The 17,699-nt window shown below is 41.3% G+C and overlaps 1 protein-coding gene across 1 annotated transcript in view; it reads left to right on the forward strand.

Moving 5' to 3' along the window:
• Nucleotides 1-17,699, forward strand: part of LOC309552834 (A.superbus venom factor 1-like) — a gene marked incomplete at its 5' end in the record, with an annotated part of 218,648 nt that overhangs the window by 192,624 nt on the left and 8,325 nt on the right. Inside the window, 5 exons of the mRNA XM_082253743.1 lie at nucleotides 559-630; nucleotides 2,002-2,107; nucleotides 2,705-2,794; nucleotides 6,340-6,423; nucleotides 11,586-11,669. Of these exons, the coding sequence (XP_082109869.1) occupies nucleotides 559-630; nucleotides 2,002-2,107; nucleotides 2,705-2,794; nucleotides 6,340-6,423; nucleotides 11,586-11,669 (436 nt within the window). The remainder of the gene's footprint in view (nucleotides 1-558; nucleotides 631-2,001; nucleotides 2,108-2,704; nucleotides 2,795-6,339; nucleotides 6,424-11,585; nucleotides 11,670-17,699) is intronic.

A 17,699-nucleotide genomic window follows, 5' to 3' on the forward strand; every position in this document is an offset into this window, starting at 1 on the left:
ATATACATGAAAAAGTGGTTACATAATACCATATGACAAATGTAAAGTGCAAATGAGTAAATATGTGCAAAAAATCCAAATGAAAATGTGCAAAATGCCACATACTGTATATAGAGCTGTATGAGTTTGGATTGAGATTGAGATTTGGAGATGCTTTGATAATATGCCTGTAACTTCAGAATTGATATAAGTATTCTACTTTTTATTAAACTTCTTAAGAGATGATTTCACACTATGTTAAGGCATTCTGTTTTTTATGAATGTTGGACTTCATAATCGAGTAAGAGGGCAGTTAGTTTGGAGAGATAATCTTTGGTGTCAGATCCTTAGAGATTATCCTTTTTGACCATCATCCTGGAAATGTTCTACCTATTGCTGTCCACTGTTTACAATTGTGAGCTGCCAATCAGATATAGAAGGCTGCCATTCTGCCATTTTAAAATGTATGGGGATTATTATTATTATTATTATTATACAGGATTTATAAAAATGTTATATAGCAAAAGGCTACATGTTGATTACATTACTTATACTGTTTTTTTTCCCCATTAATGACAGCTAAAGGAAAGAAAGGACATAAGCATTGACTTCAACCTTTCTAAAGGTCCACTAATTTTCTACCTAAGCAAGGTAAGTGTAAAATAAATTTAAATAAATAGTTTTATATATGTATATATACTGTATTTCACAAAAGTGAGTACACCCCTCACATTTTTGTAAATATTTTATTATATCTTTTCATGTGATAACACTGAAGAAATGACACTTTGCTACAATGTAAAGTAGTGAGTGTACAGCTTGTATAATATTATACCTTTGCTGTCCCCTCAAAATAACTCAACACACAGTCATTAATGTCTTAACCGCTGGCAAGTGATAATGTCCAAATTGGGCCCAAAGTGTCAATAGTTTGTGTGGCCACCATTATTTTCCAGCACTGCCTTAACCCTTTTGGGCATGGAATTCACCAGAGCTTCACAGGTTGCCACTGGAGTTCTCTTCCACTCCTCCATGACGACATCATGGAACTGGTGGATGTTAGAGACCTTGCGCTCCTCCACCTTCCGTTTGAGGATGCCCCACAGATGCTCAATAGGTTTTAGGTCTGGAGACATGCTTGGCCAGTCCATCACCTTTCCCCTTAGCTTTTTTTGCAAGGCAGTGGTCATCTTAGAGGTGTTTTTGGGGTCGTAATCATGTTGGAATACTGCCCTGCGGCCCAGTCTCTGAAGAGAGGGGATCATGCTCTGCTTTAGTATGTCACAGTACTGGTTGGCATTCATGGTTCCCTCAATGAACTGTAGCTCCCCAGTGCTGGCAGCACTCATGCAGCCCCAAACCATGACATTCCCACCACCATGCTTGACTGTAGGAAAGACACACTTGTCTTTGTACTCCTCACCTGGTTGCAGCCACACACGCTTGGCACCATCTGAGCCAAATAAGTTTATCTTGGTCTCATCAGACCACAGTAATACCAATAAATAAATAATGCAGCGCCAAAGGTTAAAATAACAATACGTTAATATCAATCAGTGATAAAGTCGGTCATAAAAATCAATAATATTAATTATTCCAGTGAATAAATGATAAATCTCTATAATCTGAAATGATTAAAAATCAAGTGCAAAACACTTGTGTAAAAAGTCCATAAAATTAATATCATGAATATGTGCTGGTGCTCAATCCACACACAGGTGATTTGTGTGCTTAAACCCGTGCTCACTCGCAGCTCACCTTATTATCTCACTCATATATTCCATTGAGTCAAACATGCTTTTACACCTAATGGTGTCAGATGCAATAAGGTAACATTCTCCTCCTTCCCCCTCTTTAGCTCAGGGGTGAACAGGCATACAGCTCAATGGTATATAAAAGACAAGAAAAATATCCTCTTGTGCTCTCTGTAAAGGTTCTTTATTTAACCAGAATCAGTAAAGTTACAATGTTAAAAGCAATTCAGCATCTACTATTGCTTATTTTTTTATTTATTTGAGCCAGGTCTCTAGGACTGAGAAAAAATGCCTAGAGTTTAATGCTCACCAGTACTTCTGGGTGGAACACCTACAGCCTGCATCTGTCACCATATACGACTATTTCACTCCAGGTAAGAATATATATTTTTTTACTTTAACAGTCATTTGTTTTTAGCTGCCCTAAAATTGTGACTTGGTATACACCACTAAGAGTTTGTGGGAGCAGCATAAATTGGGAAAGAGACTGTGGGTGAACCACAGGCAGTTGGCAAGCTTTAGTTATTTCTTTTAACCCCTTCTAAAATGGGGGCTTGAGACTGACCAACATAGGGTGGAGGATAGCTTATCTTGTGGGGAGAAGGGGAACATAATATTCATTGGAACAGGATCTCTAAAATTTTCCAATCTTCCTCTAGAGCAGTGTGTCTCAACTCCTGTCCTCATGACCCACTAAGAGGTCAGGTTTGCAAGATAACTGAAATACATCACAGGTGATATAATTTGCTGCTCAGTGATTGCAGTATTCTAGTCTGCATCTCCCAAAGGTAATACTTAAAATCTGGCCTGTTAGTGGGTCCCGAGGACAGGAGTTGAGAACCACTCCTCTAGAGAGTGGTGTACTTTAACCTACAGCTAGGTCTTCAGAGGAATTTAGTAACCTAATCAGTCCAGGAACTCCATGTAAATTGTGTAAATTGTGTGTTTAGAACTATATTTTCTCTTGGTAGACAACAGGTGCTCCAAGTTCTATCACACGAAGGAGGACAACAAAGGTCTGAACAGAGTCTGTAAAGAAGATATTTGTCGCTGTAGTGAAGGCAAGTCTTAACCGTTTGACATTTTTTTTTTTCTGTTTGGAATTCTAAACCAATATTAGCATAGAGAAAAACTAATCATCCTCTGGTTTCATAATTAAACATACTCAAGGATACCTTTTTATTCAAAAGTTTTCCAACCAGTCTGGTAGTTAGTGATGGGCCGCTTACCCCACGGTTCGGTTCACACCAGAACTCCCGAAAAGAGAAAAGGTTTGGCCCCAAGCCATGAACTCTATTAAAGTCTTTGGGACCCGAACATGAAAAATCAAAAGTTCCCATTTTGAAAGCTTATATGCAAGTTATTTGCCATAAAAAGAGAATGGGGGCACACATGTTGCCCTGGGGGACATGTATCAATGCAAACTTTTTGTTTTTAAAAAGATTGTTTTTAAAGGAGCAGTGATTTTCAAGATGCTTAAAGTGAAACAAAAAAAAAAATGAAAAATGTATTTAAATATAGTGCCTGGAGGGTCCCCTTAGATTGCCTGTAAAGTGGCGCATCTGTACCTTATATAGAACCTGCTGCAGCAAAACTGACATTTCTAAAGAAAATAAAAATTACATTTAAATTGCCAGCAATACAATACCATTGCCGGCAATACAAAAATGTTTAAAAAAAATGGCGCGGGGGTCCCACCTAATCCGTACCAGGCCCACTCATTCACATAGGGGGGCTTTCAGATTCAAATAAGCCCCCTGCCCACATACTCTCACAACCACCAGGGTTGTGGTGAGGAGGCCCTTGTCCCCATCAACATGGGGAAAAGGTGCTTTGAGGCGGGGAGCAGGACCCCCCTGCCCCAAAACACCCACCCATGTTGTGGCCTGCTATGGTTCAGGAGGGGGGCCTCTTACCCATCCCCCCCTTTCCTGGCCTGCCATGCTTAATGTTCAGATAAAGGTCTTGGGGGCGGGGGGGACCCCACGCCATTTTTTTCTTAAATTTTGGCGTGGGGTTCCTCTTAAGATACATACTGGACCTGAAGGGCCTGGTATAGATTGGATGGGGACCCCAACAGGTTTTTTTTTCAATTGCCGGCAATGATTTTTTTTTTATTCAGCCGTCAGCGGGGAAGCCAGTTATCAGCTGATGATTTATCTGTTGTTAAGGACACCACGGCTGGCTTCCCTGCCTCACTCCTTAACAACCAGCCTTTCACTGTGCCCTAAATGGGCAAAGCTTTGTCAACTCAGGGCTTAGAATGCACTGTGCAGTACATTGTGGGGCATTCTGCAGGCAAACATCCCGCCAAACACCATGCAAATTCAGGAGTTCGCTGAACGGGCGGTAACAGTGGACTTTGCTTCCTCATGTACTGTGTGTGCCATTCATTGCTTTAGTATTCTGGTCTCTGATATCTGGTCCCTGCTGCTCACTTTTCAGTAGCGTGTATCAGGCATAGGTAAGTGGAGATGAGAAGCGCACTAGGCTCCAGATATGCAGTAAGAGAAAAAGAGACTTCAGAGCTGGCTGCCAAAAACCCGCTGACACTGCTGACCTGAAGCAAGGTTCCCCGCTTCTGTATGCTCTCCTAGTTGGACCATGCTTCAGGTACAGGGGACAGAAATGCATTTTGTCAAGTATCCTAATCCTATCTATTTTTTGCCTGATTTATGTAATTTTGTATTGGAATGTTTTTAATATCAGCTGATAATTCTTACTCCACCCACCTGTGTGTGAGGAGGGGTATTTTAATCACTGTAGATTTTTTGCAGTCAGCTATGGTTAAGCCCTTTTTGTAGGCTGGAATGCAGCATCAGCTAATCAAAAAACTCACATTGAGTGTAGGTTCACACTGAGACCGGTTAAAAAATCGTGTGAGTTTGCAGGATTTCAAACCAGCATTTTCAGTCTGACTTTGGGGGTGATTTCACAGACATGTGTGCGGGTTACTACACAGATGTCTATGGAAATCGCTCCCCCCCCCCCCCCCCACAAATTTCCAAAAGTAATACAGAAACTACTTTTGGGAATCAGTTCGGCACTGCAAAGTCGGTGTCGCTCCTTTTTGCACGGTGCCATTGGCTCTGATTTGACATGTCAAATCGCATTTCAAATTGGACCAATGAAAACGTGGGCTAAAGGACTGATACCTGTGTGCCAGACTCTGCTCTACTATGACTGCCTGGGCTCAGAGGAACAGTGTTGAATGATGCAGGTTGTCACCTAACCTAGAGGATTGAGGGCATCTAGTGATGGAATGGAATTACTGCAGGGGCAGTTTTCAGACTGAAATTAAGTTTTGCAATGGAGCCGTCAGCAATTACATGCAGAAGACCCATCAGGAGTTCTGCCGCTTAGCTGTGTGAGGAAGCCCTATTGAAAGGCTGACAGCTACAGTAGCTAATTACAGCCACTTACATGTAATCACTCAAGCAGCAATTACCTGCAAATGATCACCCTGAACGCAGATTGATACCTACAGTATGTGCCAAACTCTTTGCTTTAGTGTGACAGCCTGGGCTCATAGGAAAAGAGTTGAGGGATGCCTGCTGTCTTTTAACCTAGGGGACTGACAACATCTAATGCTTAAATGGAATTACAGCAGGGGAAAGTTTTCAGATTAAAATTGAGTTTTGCAATGGAACCGTCAGCAACTATATGTGGGAGACCCAGCAGGGGTTCCCCAGCGACTAGCTGCAGGAGGAAGATCAATTGAAAGCAATGGGAGCACAGCTAATCGCGGCTGCTCATATGTAATTACATAAGAAGCAATTACCTGCCACTGATCAGCCCTGGATGCTGTGTCCTGAGCTGTTCATTTCCAGGTAATTGCTCCATGAGCTGTTACATGTAAGTGGCCATGATTATTTGCGGAAGTTGTCGGCCTCTTATTGATTTCATTGGATCTTCCTCCTGCAGCTAATCAGGGAAAACCCTGCTGGGTCTAAAGGCTCATACACACGATAAGAAAATCTGTAGGGAAAATTCATCCGACGACCGATCTGTCGATTTTCGGATTGTTAGTATGGTGCTTTCGACAGCCAACTCTGACTTTTCGGCTGACAAAATCCTGATGTGCAGGCTATATAATTTTTGTCGTCCGTCAAAACAGCGTCTGATTTTCGTCTCATTAGTACAGATTTCGACGGAAAAAAATCTTAAGAACAAGACTAGGTATGCTCAGAGACGAAAGAACACATACAAAACAATCCCACACATGACATCACTTCTAAAGTAGAATTCTGTTGTACGGGAAAATTCATATGAAAGTAACCTCTTCACTTTCCACATCAGACTAGCATGCCACAAAAAACGGACGACAGATCGTTCTATAATCTGATCGTGTGTACGGGGCTTTACACGTGTAATTTCTGACAGCCCCATTTTCAAGTGTAAATGGGGCCTTATTGGGTGATGTCTTTATTAATTCTTCTACCTGGTGTTCTTTCTTTAACATATCTAGAGGTGAGTGTCCTGTAACCTCTGCAGAAACAGACTGTAAACTAAGATGATGAACCCAGCAATGGGTCTAGTTGCTGCAAAGGCGACTCTTGACATTTTATACACAAATGGAAAACTGTATTCTATGACTTTCTTTTAGGAAACTGTTACTTTGAGCATCAAATAGATGACAACAATCCCGACTTTCTGTACAACAAGATATGTGAAGAAAGTGTGGCCTATGGTGAGATACTGGATAATGACAGTAATGTGACAAACCAATAGCATGAATGCTACTTTTTGCACTTTGTATTTAAAATCTCTGTGCCTAAAGGTAATCTTACATGTCACAATCGAAAAGTCAGACCATTGAAGTACAATATCTGCCCTAACTGAATGCAATACCATACAGGAATAATGAGCCATCATGTTGAAAGTACTACTTTGATATAATATTATTTTAAGTTAGAACAGTGAAAAAGAAGGGTTCGTAATGTAGCAGATTAAAACATACAGTATCTCCCAAAAGTGAGTACACCCCTCACATTTTTGTAAATATTTTATTAAATCTTTTCATGTGACAACACTGAAGAAATTACACTTTGCTACAATGTAAAGTAGTTAGTGTACAGCTTGTATAACAGTGTAAATTTGCTGTCCCCTCAAAAAAACTCAGCCATTAATGTCTAAACCGGTGGCAACAAAAGTGAGTACACCCCTAAGTGAAAATGTCCAAATTGGGCCCAATTAGCTATTTTCCCTCCCTGGTGTCATGTGACTCGTTAGTGTTACAAGCTCTCAGGTGTAAATGGGGAGCAGCTGTGTTAGATTTGGTGTTATCGCTCTCACTCTCTCATACTAGACACTGGAAGTTCAACATGGCACCTCATGGCAAAGCACTCTCTGAGGATCTGTAAAAAAGAATTGCTGCTCTACATAAAGATGGCCTCAGCTATAAGAAGATTGGCAAGACCCTGAAACTGAGCTGCAGCATGGAGGCCAAGACCATAGAGCGGTTTAACAGGACAGGTTCCACTCAGAACAGGCCTCACCATGGTCGACCAAAGAAGTTGAGTGAATTGGTAATGATTAAGCGATCCTAGAGTCGTGAAACGCGTCTACCTGTCCTGTGTCTATGTGAAGCACTGCTTGTATTATATCCTGTGGGGGATTAAACACTTCATCATTCAATTTTCTCTGAGTGCGGTCATTCTTTTTGGATTTATTGGACTTTGGATTACGGATCCGACCTGCACCTGAGCACCTTTCCTCACCTGAGCGCGTCTCCTCCTCCTACCTACAAAGAAGTTGAGTGCACATGCTCAGCGTCATATCCAGAGGTTGTCTTTGGGAAATAGAAGTATGAGTGATGCCAGCATTGCTGCAGAGGTTGAAGGGGTGGGGGTGGGGGGGGGGGTCAGCCTGTCAGTGCTCAGTCCATACACCGCACACTGCATCAAATTGGTCTGCATGGCTGTCATGCCAGAAGGAAGCCTCTTTTAAAGATGATGCACGAGAAAACCCGCAAACAGTTTGCTGAAGACAAGCAGATTAAGGACATGGATTACTGAAACCATATCCTGTGGTCTGATGAGACCAAGATAAATTTATTTGGTTCAGATGGTGTCAAGCGTGTGTGGCGGCAACCAGGTGAGGAGTACAAAGACAAGTGTGTCTTGCCTACAGTCAAGCATGGTGGTGGGAGTGCCATGATCTGGGGCTGCATGAGTGCTCCTGACACTGGGGAGCTACAGTTCATTGAAGGAACCATGAATGCCAACATGTACTGTGACATACTGAAGCAGAGCATGATCCCCTCCCTTTGGAGAATAGGCCGCAGGGTAGCTAACGAACCCAAACACATACCCAAGACGACCACTGCCTTGCTAAAGAAGCTGAGGGTAAAGGGGATGGACTAGCCAAGCATATCTCCATACCTAAACCCTATTGAGCATTTGTGGGACATCCTTAAAGGGAAGGTGGAGAAGCGCAAGTTCTCTAACATCCACCAGCTCTGTAATGTCGTCATGGAGGAGTCGCAGAGGAATCCAGTGGCAACCTGTGAAGCTCTGGTGAATTCTATGCCCAAGAGGGTTAAGGCAGTGCTTGAAAATAATGGTGGCCACACAAAATATTGACACTTTGGGCCCACTTTGGACATTTTCACTAGGGGTGTACTCACTTTTGTTGCCAGCGGTTTAGACATTAATGTTTGCGTGTTTTTGTTATTCTGAGGGGACAGCAAATTTACACTGTTATACAAGCTGTACACTCATTACTTTACATTGTAGCAAAGTGTCATTTCTTCAGTGTTGTCAAAAGAAAAGATAAAATAAAATGTTTACAAAACATGTGAGAGGTGTACTCACTTTTGTGAGATACTGTAGGAAGGTTAAGAACTATAGAATTTTTTATTGGTATCATAATAAAATATTTTTTCTTTTTTTTTTTTATTCCATTACAATATGTTTAACCACTTCAATACTGGGCACTTTCAACACCTTCCTTCTCAGGGCAATTTTCAGCTTTCAGCGCTGTTGCACTTTGAATCACAATTGCGCGGCCATGCTATGCTGTATCCAAACATTACATTTTTATCAATTTTTTTTGAGACAGATAGAGTTTTTAATTTTTTAAAAAACAAATGAAAAAAGACCAAGAAGTTTCTGTTATAAAAGTTTGTAAATAAGTAATTTTTCTCCTTCACTAATGCAAACTGATGAGGCGGCACTGATGGGCAATGATGAGGAGGCACTAATATGCAACACTGATGGGCACTGATAGGCAGCACTGATATGCAGCACTGATGGGCACTAATAGGCGGCAATGATGGGCATCCTCTATGGTCACTGATAGGCAACAATGATGGGCACTGATGGGCGGCACTGATGAGCGGCACTGATGAGGAGGCACTGACAGGAATCACTAATAGGCACTAAAATGCATCACTGATGGACACTGATTGGCATCACTGGTGGGCATAACTGATGGGCACTGGCAGGCATCGCTGATAGGGCTGCACTGATAATAATTGCACTGATTATCAGTGCAGATCCCTCCCTGTTAGGAGAGCTGCTAATTGCCTCTCCTCTACTCATGTGCTGTCAGTTCCTATATACACTATGATCAGCTGTGATTGGACACAGTTGATTACAACGTAGAAAGCCTATGTCATAGGCTCTGTACTGTGATCGGAGATGTGGTGTGTCCATCATATGATGTCCAGTCAGAACGGAAAAGCCTTCGTCCGGTTGTCATTTTGCTATAGGCCAGGCGGGAAGTGGTCAAAATAAAAGGCTCACATTATAGTTTTACATTACAAGGTCTCAATATTTGTCATTACCCCTGACCCATACCTACCCGCATTCAATATATCTGTACCACTTGTGATCATTGAAATGGCTCAAAACTATCATCACTCATTATTACTATTCTGCTGGACATGTGATGGGTTGGAGTATCTTCTGTACCTGTTTCTAGTAAAATAATTAGAAGTATTAAGATTGATTTCAAAAGTTAACATAAGGCCTTGTTCACTTGAATGTACTACAGCTTAGACCCATTAGATGGCCGTCTTTGCCCGCAAGGGGATGCACAGGTGTTCCATGCATCCCCATGCAGGCAGCCCCATTCATGTAAATTGGGATGCAACGGTTGCACAGACACAGTCACTACTCCCAATTTGACAGGTGTGCACCGACACTGTGTGCGTTTGGGCCATACCCCAAGAATACTTTTTCTGCAATCATAATTAAATGATTATTAAATTAATCTAAAAACTCAGTAGAGTAATTTCCCAAAGAGTTTTGCCATTTATTTTTTAATTTATTAAAAATGCTAGGAACCCACACCTCAGAAGTTTTGTTAATCCACTGGAAATGGTGTGGACAGAGACATCTGACAGAGAGGAGAACATGGCATGTGTTAGGATGAGTAGTGTTTGGACTATATTAACCCCCGTTGCGTGGGTGTTAATATAGCCGCTGGACCTGCAGTCGTCAAGAAGCAGGGAAGGACAGAGGGTTTCAAATAAGACGGTTGACACCAGCACAAGGAATACTTCTCATTGAATGTAAATAGCCCCTCCCTTAACTCAGGCTAGACATGTGCAATTGTTTCATTTTGAATCTCCAAATCACAATAGTAATGAATTTCAACGAATCCGAAATAAATTATAACAAAAACAGCAAATTATTTTTTATTAATTTGTTTCATTCGGATAACAGAATGTGATAGTTTGAGCTTTATGTTAATGTTTAAAGCATCCAAAAAAACTTAACAAAATAATGAATACTCCAACTTGCTTCAGATCCATTTATTTTTATTTTAGCAAGCATCAGATTCTTTTTGTATTAGGGTACAACTTGAAAAACCATTTGTTTTATTTGTGTGCGGCCCAACAAAGTCAGTTGGGAATGGGAAAATGAATTAAACTTAATAACATAACAAATGAAAATGTATGTTTCGGATGAGGGGGGTACGGGAGTCTTTGACTCTCTTGGATAATCAGCTAATTTTTCATTTTTATAAAAAATGCACAACATATGAAATGGAAACATATGGCAATAAATACAGTAAGATATAAAAGTTAAATAAGGTGATAATTCCTACTTATTGCGTTTGAGCTGGATGGATGTGGATCCATCAGAATCTGCAAATCTCCAAATCATAACATAACAAATTCATCCAAAATTAATTTCATTCCATTCATTACTTTCAGATGCACGTGACTCCTCTCGATATCATCCAATAAGCTCCTTCTATTTCTCTTTATGGGTTGGACTAGCAGGAATGACTCCCGTAATAGCAAATTAATTTGTGAAATCTAGCCAATCTTCCGAAATAATTTCCGAACATACTAATTAAATCAGAACAACAAATAGACAAAAAAAATCCCAATATATAAAACAAATGACAGAAACAAATCATTCTAATATAACAATTATGACAAAACAAAACGGATCCAAAATGAAACACATTTTTTTCATCGTGCACAGTGACATCTCTAACTTAGGCTGGCCATACATGTTCACTTTTCTTGTACAATTTTCTGTTAGATTTACCAAAAACCATATAATATGAGGTCAAAACTAAACAGCACTTTCAATGGTATCCAATTAGGCCTTTGTACTACATAGTTGAAGGTAAAGTTAAAGAAAATTGTACAGAAAATTGTAAGAAAATTGTATAATGTATGGCCAGCCTTAGGCTTTAATCCCGATGTGCTATCTGGCTGGTCTGTAAATTTTAAGGCCGGCTGGGCGAAATCACAAATTTCTTGGTAAGTAAAACAGCTGCTCTAATTGTATTTAATCCGCATATTTCACTGTTTGCCTGGAGTTTGACTTTTAAACATATTGTTGATTTTTTTTTCAACTGCAAATAATTCATTTATTTTTCCCACAGCGTACAAGGCAACACTCAGTGACATAGAGCAAAGTGACAGCTACACCACTTATGTGATGACCATTCAAAGAGTTTTTAAGGAAGGTAATGCCTTTTTATGCATGTGATTAGAATGAAGCCCAATTGAAGTCTCACACTAGTATAAAACTACTGCACCTTGTCTTTTTTAATCAATTTTCACTTGTATATACCTTACCATTCTTTTTTGTTTTTGTGGAAATGTTCTTTCTGTCCTTCAACTCCAGTGCTTTGTGCTGGCATAGCTGAGTATCGGCCACACCCCTTATCACTGGCATCCGTACACAGACTTGTAGTGCTGAGGAAGAGAAGGGTTTACTGGCCTTTGGGCAGTGTGCAGACTCTGGTTCCTTTTACACTGTATTGTCATGGATATATACACTGCAAAACTACTATTCAACTAGTAGTCAAGTGGAGGAAAGACTCTAAAAATTGAGGTCACCATGTTTTCGCGACTAAATATATAATTCTGTGGCATCAATTAGGCTTTAAAATTGCTTCTATGCAGGAAAATGTTGAAGTCTATTAATAAGTTAAAACTGGGCTTTGATGTTTACACAGGACTTTAGTTAGTGTCTGGAAAAACAATTCTTGTATGAGAGTTATCTATCATTTTGTGCTAAATTAAAACTTTGTTGCCCCAATTTAACCCAACTTGAGCCCAAGGGTTGACACTGAGAAGTTTATGGGCAAAGGCAACTAACAGGCACAAGGTTGGAAGTATCAAAGCTGTTTTTGATAGGATATGTAACTATAAAGGCTACTAGAGACTAGGGGTGAGCAAGTTGAAATTTTGTGACCTCATTGGGTAAAATTTACAAAATATTATTATTATTTTTTTTTGTTGGATGGATGTTCTTTCTTTTTTTATTTATTTGTTTTTATTTTTATTTGATCATTTTTTTTTTTGTGTTTGATGTTTTTTTTTTTATACTTTTGTTGTGTATTTAACCATTGTTTATGTAGCACACCCCAAGTAGGAGCTGCAGATGAACAGGGATCCCCCACTCTTGCACAGCCAGTCACACCAAATCTTCACAGACACACAGAGTAAAGCCCCGTACACACGTACCGAATGTCGGCCGAACGATCGGCCGTCTTTTGTCCGGTGCTGTCCTGTCGGCTGAAAAGTGCTAAAGACTGCACACGAATTTTGTCGGCCAACAACAGCCGACTGCAGAAGTGATGTCATGTGACGGTTAACTTTCCGTGTGTTTTTTCTTTTCTGAGCATGCCCAGTCTTGCTAATATGCTGTTTGTCGGCCGAATTCTGTACTGACTGGCGAACAATCGGCCGTTCTGGTGACGGCCAACAAAAATTTTAAAGTCTGCACGCCAGATTCTGTTCGGCCGAAAATTCGCTGTCGGTTGTCGGAAGCATCATACTAACAAGCCGACAATCGGCCGATCATTTGGCGGCCGAATATTTACGGCCGACAATCGCTACGTGTGTACGGGCCCTTAGAGAACAGTCCATAACTTTGTTTGTTATTTATTAGGGGGTTAACAACTTGGAAAGGGATGGGAGGTTATTAGATGCCCACTTTTAGGGGCAGATTCATATATACAGCTATATATATATATATACAGTATATATATACAGTATATATATATATATATAGTCTTCTGTTCACTTTCCTCCTGTGCAACCTTGCCAGCTTCTGCGAATCACTATTGAAGTATCTGACAGACCCCTTGTCAGATCAGTAACAGCTCATTACAGGCAGGAACTCGCAGTGCCTTAAGTGTAGATAAGATGTAGTGAAACAGCATGTAACCTTCTACCCCTGCTTCCTCTGTGGCCACTGATCCCAGAACCACTTCTTCAGGCAATGTCAGGCCACCTTGGCTGCAACTGCCTTTTTTTACCAGCCCTCCTGGTTGCCTCTCTACACCAGTCCACCCAACTGACTCTTCACCAGCCTACCCGACTGACTCTTAAGAGATCTCTCAAGGAAAGGGCTGAGACTTAAGCCCACCACTGTCTTCAAGAGAGACTGGCTACATGTGGCTGTCTCCCCCCTTTGTTATTCCCCAACAGTGTTGAACTACTCACACTGTCCTCTCTTGCTCCCCTGCCTCCAGGAAGACCTCCGCCTGTGTGTTTTGGCAGGATCCTTCCAGCACCCAAGCCCCAGCCCAAGGCAAGACCCCCCAGACTAGGGGGTACCCCTCAGGGACACAGACAGCCTCCTAAACACTGCATCTCCATTTTCCACCTGACTCCCCTGCTGGCATGGCCCATGTCTATTTATGGGGTTGTCCCAGTCCCCTGCCAGCCCCCTGCTGGGGATTGGCGGAGGTCCCATAAATATTCAAGGCAGCTCCTCCTAACCCCAGCTCTCTAGTTCTAGAAGGTACTCCAACCTTACAGACCAGGGGGAGACATCAAATAGCTGACAGGATGAGTCACCTATCCCTGAACTCTAATGAACCCTGACCAAGATAAGACTCACCTGGAATATAGTTTGCTCTAATCCTAGCACACACTGGAGGGTACTACATTTATGTAGTGCTGCTGCAAATGTGTGAATTCCTTTTTTCCCCACCTTGTTTCCTTCTGTGAAAAAGTGTAAATAATGAGATTAATGGCGGAGGGGGTGCATTTTTGACACATAAAGAGGTTTATCATAGTTGAAAGAAGCTTTTTTAACCACTTTAAAGTGGAAGTAAACTTACATCACTAAATTTTACCTATAGGTAAGCCTATAATAAGGCTTACCTGTAGGTAGTATAAATATCTCCTGAACAGGCACAGTTTAGGAGAGATTTACTGTACATGTGCTCTGAAGGAACGGCCACCTGTGCCATTCCTTCAAAGCCCTATGCCATGAACGGCGGCTCCCGCACGCATGCATGGGAGTGACGTCATCGTGGGTCTAGTCATTCAAGGAGCCAGAGTCCGCGAACCTGGAAGCAAGACAAGTGAAGATGGGAGCCTGTGGCTCTGACATCTCAGCACTGAAACAGCTTTGTTTTAAGGTAAGTTTAACATAATGTACTAGTATGCATACTATTATGACATTACCTTGGAGGTAAGAAAAAAAAAATGTCCAGCGGTTTACAACCACTTTAAAGTGATACAAAACACACATTGTTTCATTTACATTGTCCCTTCTCTTTCTGTGTGTGGATGATAGAACTGCAATTATTTTAATTAAAAAAACATCTACAAGTATCTTTTTCCCAATCAACATACAGCTGTCACATGACCAGTGTTGGTCATCTTACTTTAAAAAAGTAATTAGTTACAGTTACAAATTACTTCTCCCAAAAAGTAATTGAGTTACTGACTCAGTTACCACATTGAAAAAGTAATTAGTTACTCAGCAAAGTAACTGCAACTTTTTTTACTATTCTATAATGCAATTACGTTCTATAAGATCTTTAATAGTTGTGGCGGTGTGGCACACTGTGGGGGTCTCAGTCCTGAGTCCTCCTGACTGTGAGTAACTGTATTTTGTTTTGTTTTTTGGTACCTGCTGCCTGGAGTGGCTGGCTGTTGGTGGTGTGGCACACGAGTGGTGGCGGTGTGGCACACTGGTGGTGGTGTGGAACACTGGTGGTGGCGGTGTGGAACACTGGTGGACCTGTATAATATATCTTATATCTGGAGAGCGGTGATGTCACTCCTGTATAATATATCTTATATCTGGAGAGTGGTGATGTCACTCTGTATAATATATCTTATATCTGGAGGGCGGTGATGTCACTCTGTATAATATCTTATATCTGGAGAGCGGTGATGTCAGTCTGTATAATATATCTTATATCTGGAGGGCGGTGATGTCACTCTGTATAATATATCTTATATCTGGAGGGCGGTGATGTCACTCTGTATAATATATCTTATATCTGGAGAGTGGTGATGTCACTCTGTATAATATATCTTATATCTGGAGGGCGGTGATGTCACTCTGTATAATATATCTTATATCTGGAGGGCGGTGATGTCACTCTGTATAATATATCTTATATCTGGAGAGCGGTGATGTCAGTCTGTATAATATATCTTATATCTGGAGGGCGGTGATGTCACTCTGTATAATATATCTTATATCTGGAGGGCGGTGATGTCACTCTGTATAATATATCTGGAGGGCGGTGATGTCACTACAATAGAATGCACATTATACAAAGCAGTAATCTTTCTAAATAATTTTCATTAGATGAGTAATGCACAGTATATCCCAGGGTGGAGCTCTTCCTCTCAGTGATTCCCTGTCCTGTAGGTCTTTGCATTCCTCTGACTTCCAGTGTTGTGGATAATGAGCTCCCTGTTGAGTGTAATATGAATATTGGACTCTAGGGGGCAGCAGTGCACAGTGGACATGCATTGAATGTTTTCTTCAATAAAATATCAGTTTTAACGATACTGCACTATGGAAGCTATTTTTTCTATATCCATATGGAGTTGGAGTCCCTACCATTGAGGGAAGGTGAGAAGAGAGGAGTCACCCTTGAAAGCAATATATATAAAGCTGAAATACCCCTGCAAAGGGGTCTGCTATCTGGTAAGTTTAACCCCATAGGGGCACACACCTGAGAGCACTCAGAGCCATCGCACCATGGGGTGTTTCCTGGAATTGTTGGTTTATTGCAGCTGTCCCCTATTGAAGCACTTTAATGGCACTTACAGTGGGGGCAGCAGCTAGATATTCATATGTATCACAGATCCATAGGGATATCTGTATTCCTGCAGTTCTCTGCATTAGATTTAGACCGTTTTTGTCTTGCTGGTCACAAGTCTTTTCTGATGGTCTAATTAGTCATGGAGTTAGTCTGTGATGACTTCACCAGGAGCCTGGGGGAAATATGGCTGCAGCACGAGATCCAGTGTCAGGAGTTCAGACATGTGATGCATTTTAGCAGAATATACATACATATCATTTGCTGGAATAGAAGCTGAAGTGCCAGTCATGTACCCGGAACCCACACAAAGTACACACCTCCTTGCACGATGTGCTGCTGCTGTCCCTGTCCGACTCCTGGCACCGCGTGACTCACTCAACTGAGTCTCCTCCTCTTCTCTCTCCAGTACCACGATCAGCGGTTATAGAGGAGAGGGGGAATACAATTACATCTACTGCCATCTAGTGGCGGTAGATGTAATTGCGGTAACGCAGCCGAAAGTAACGGCAGCGGCGTTACAGGGACAGGACGAGTAGTCAGTTAGATTACTCGTTACCCTGAAAAGTAACTGCGTTAAGTAACGCCGTTTACTTAAACGCAGTTACTACCAACACTGCACATGACCCAGCTATTTTCCAGCCTGTCTGCAGGAAAGCATAACTAGAAGGAGCTTCTAATCCTCTGCTGCTGGTTACATGTTCAAAATAAAAAAAATAAAAAAAACAGCCTTTGGAATACAGAGCATAAATAAATAATTTCAATAAACTGTTATAAATTGTCATACAAATACCACGCCCTTCAAGCCTGTGTCTTAGAATAAGAGGGAGGTGAAGCCACCATTAACCTACATGTAATATCCCACCCCCATTGTGTTTAGCTGGTTGGTGGGCTTGGAGGAAGAGGGAGAGTGGGCTGTCATTTACCACTGTGTATACACCCACATGTGTGACTCTATAGTCACATGGGCTGCTCAGATGTAATAGGGAGGAAATGTTCAGCATAGAAACTCACTGAACACTGAGCATGTGCAGAGTTGCCACCACAACTACAAAATCAATAGATAAATTGGGGACATGAACAGAAAGTGGAGATAGTGAGTAGTGAGTGAGTATGAACAGCATGTAATACACCGTTTATTGATAGTTTTTTTATGATGTGGGTTTAGTGACACTTTAAAGATGAATTACAGGTATGGCATATTTTACTTTGTTACATTGGTCAATTTTGCTCCAATGTAGCTATGTATATACCATACCTGCGGGTTCCCTCTAGAACATGGAAATCACTACTCCAGTGATCTCCACTTGCTTCTGGTCCGTTGCCGACTGTCTCCTCTTCTACATTCTGAACACAGCAGGTTGGCCACTCGGCACAGGCGCCATTCCAAAAAATGCTTTGCATTTTCTGAGTGAATGAAAATTGTTTTCTGATTTGACAAGCTAGAGAGGCATGGCAGTGATGTCA

This window comes from Pelophylax lessonae (genome assembly GCF_965119305.1).
Source record: "Pelophylax lessonae genome assembly, chromosome: 4".
In the NCBI taxonomy this organism is placed as follows: Eukaryota; Metazoa; Chordata; class Amphibia; order Anura; family Ranidae; genus Pelophylax; species Pelophylax lessonae.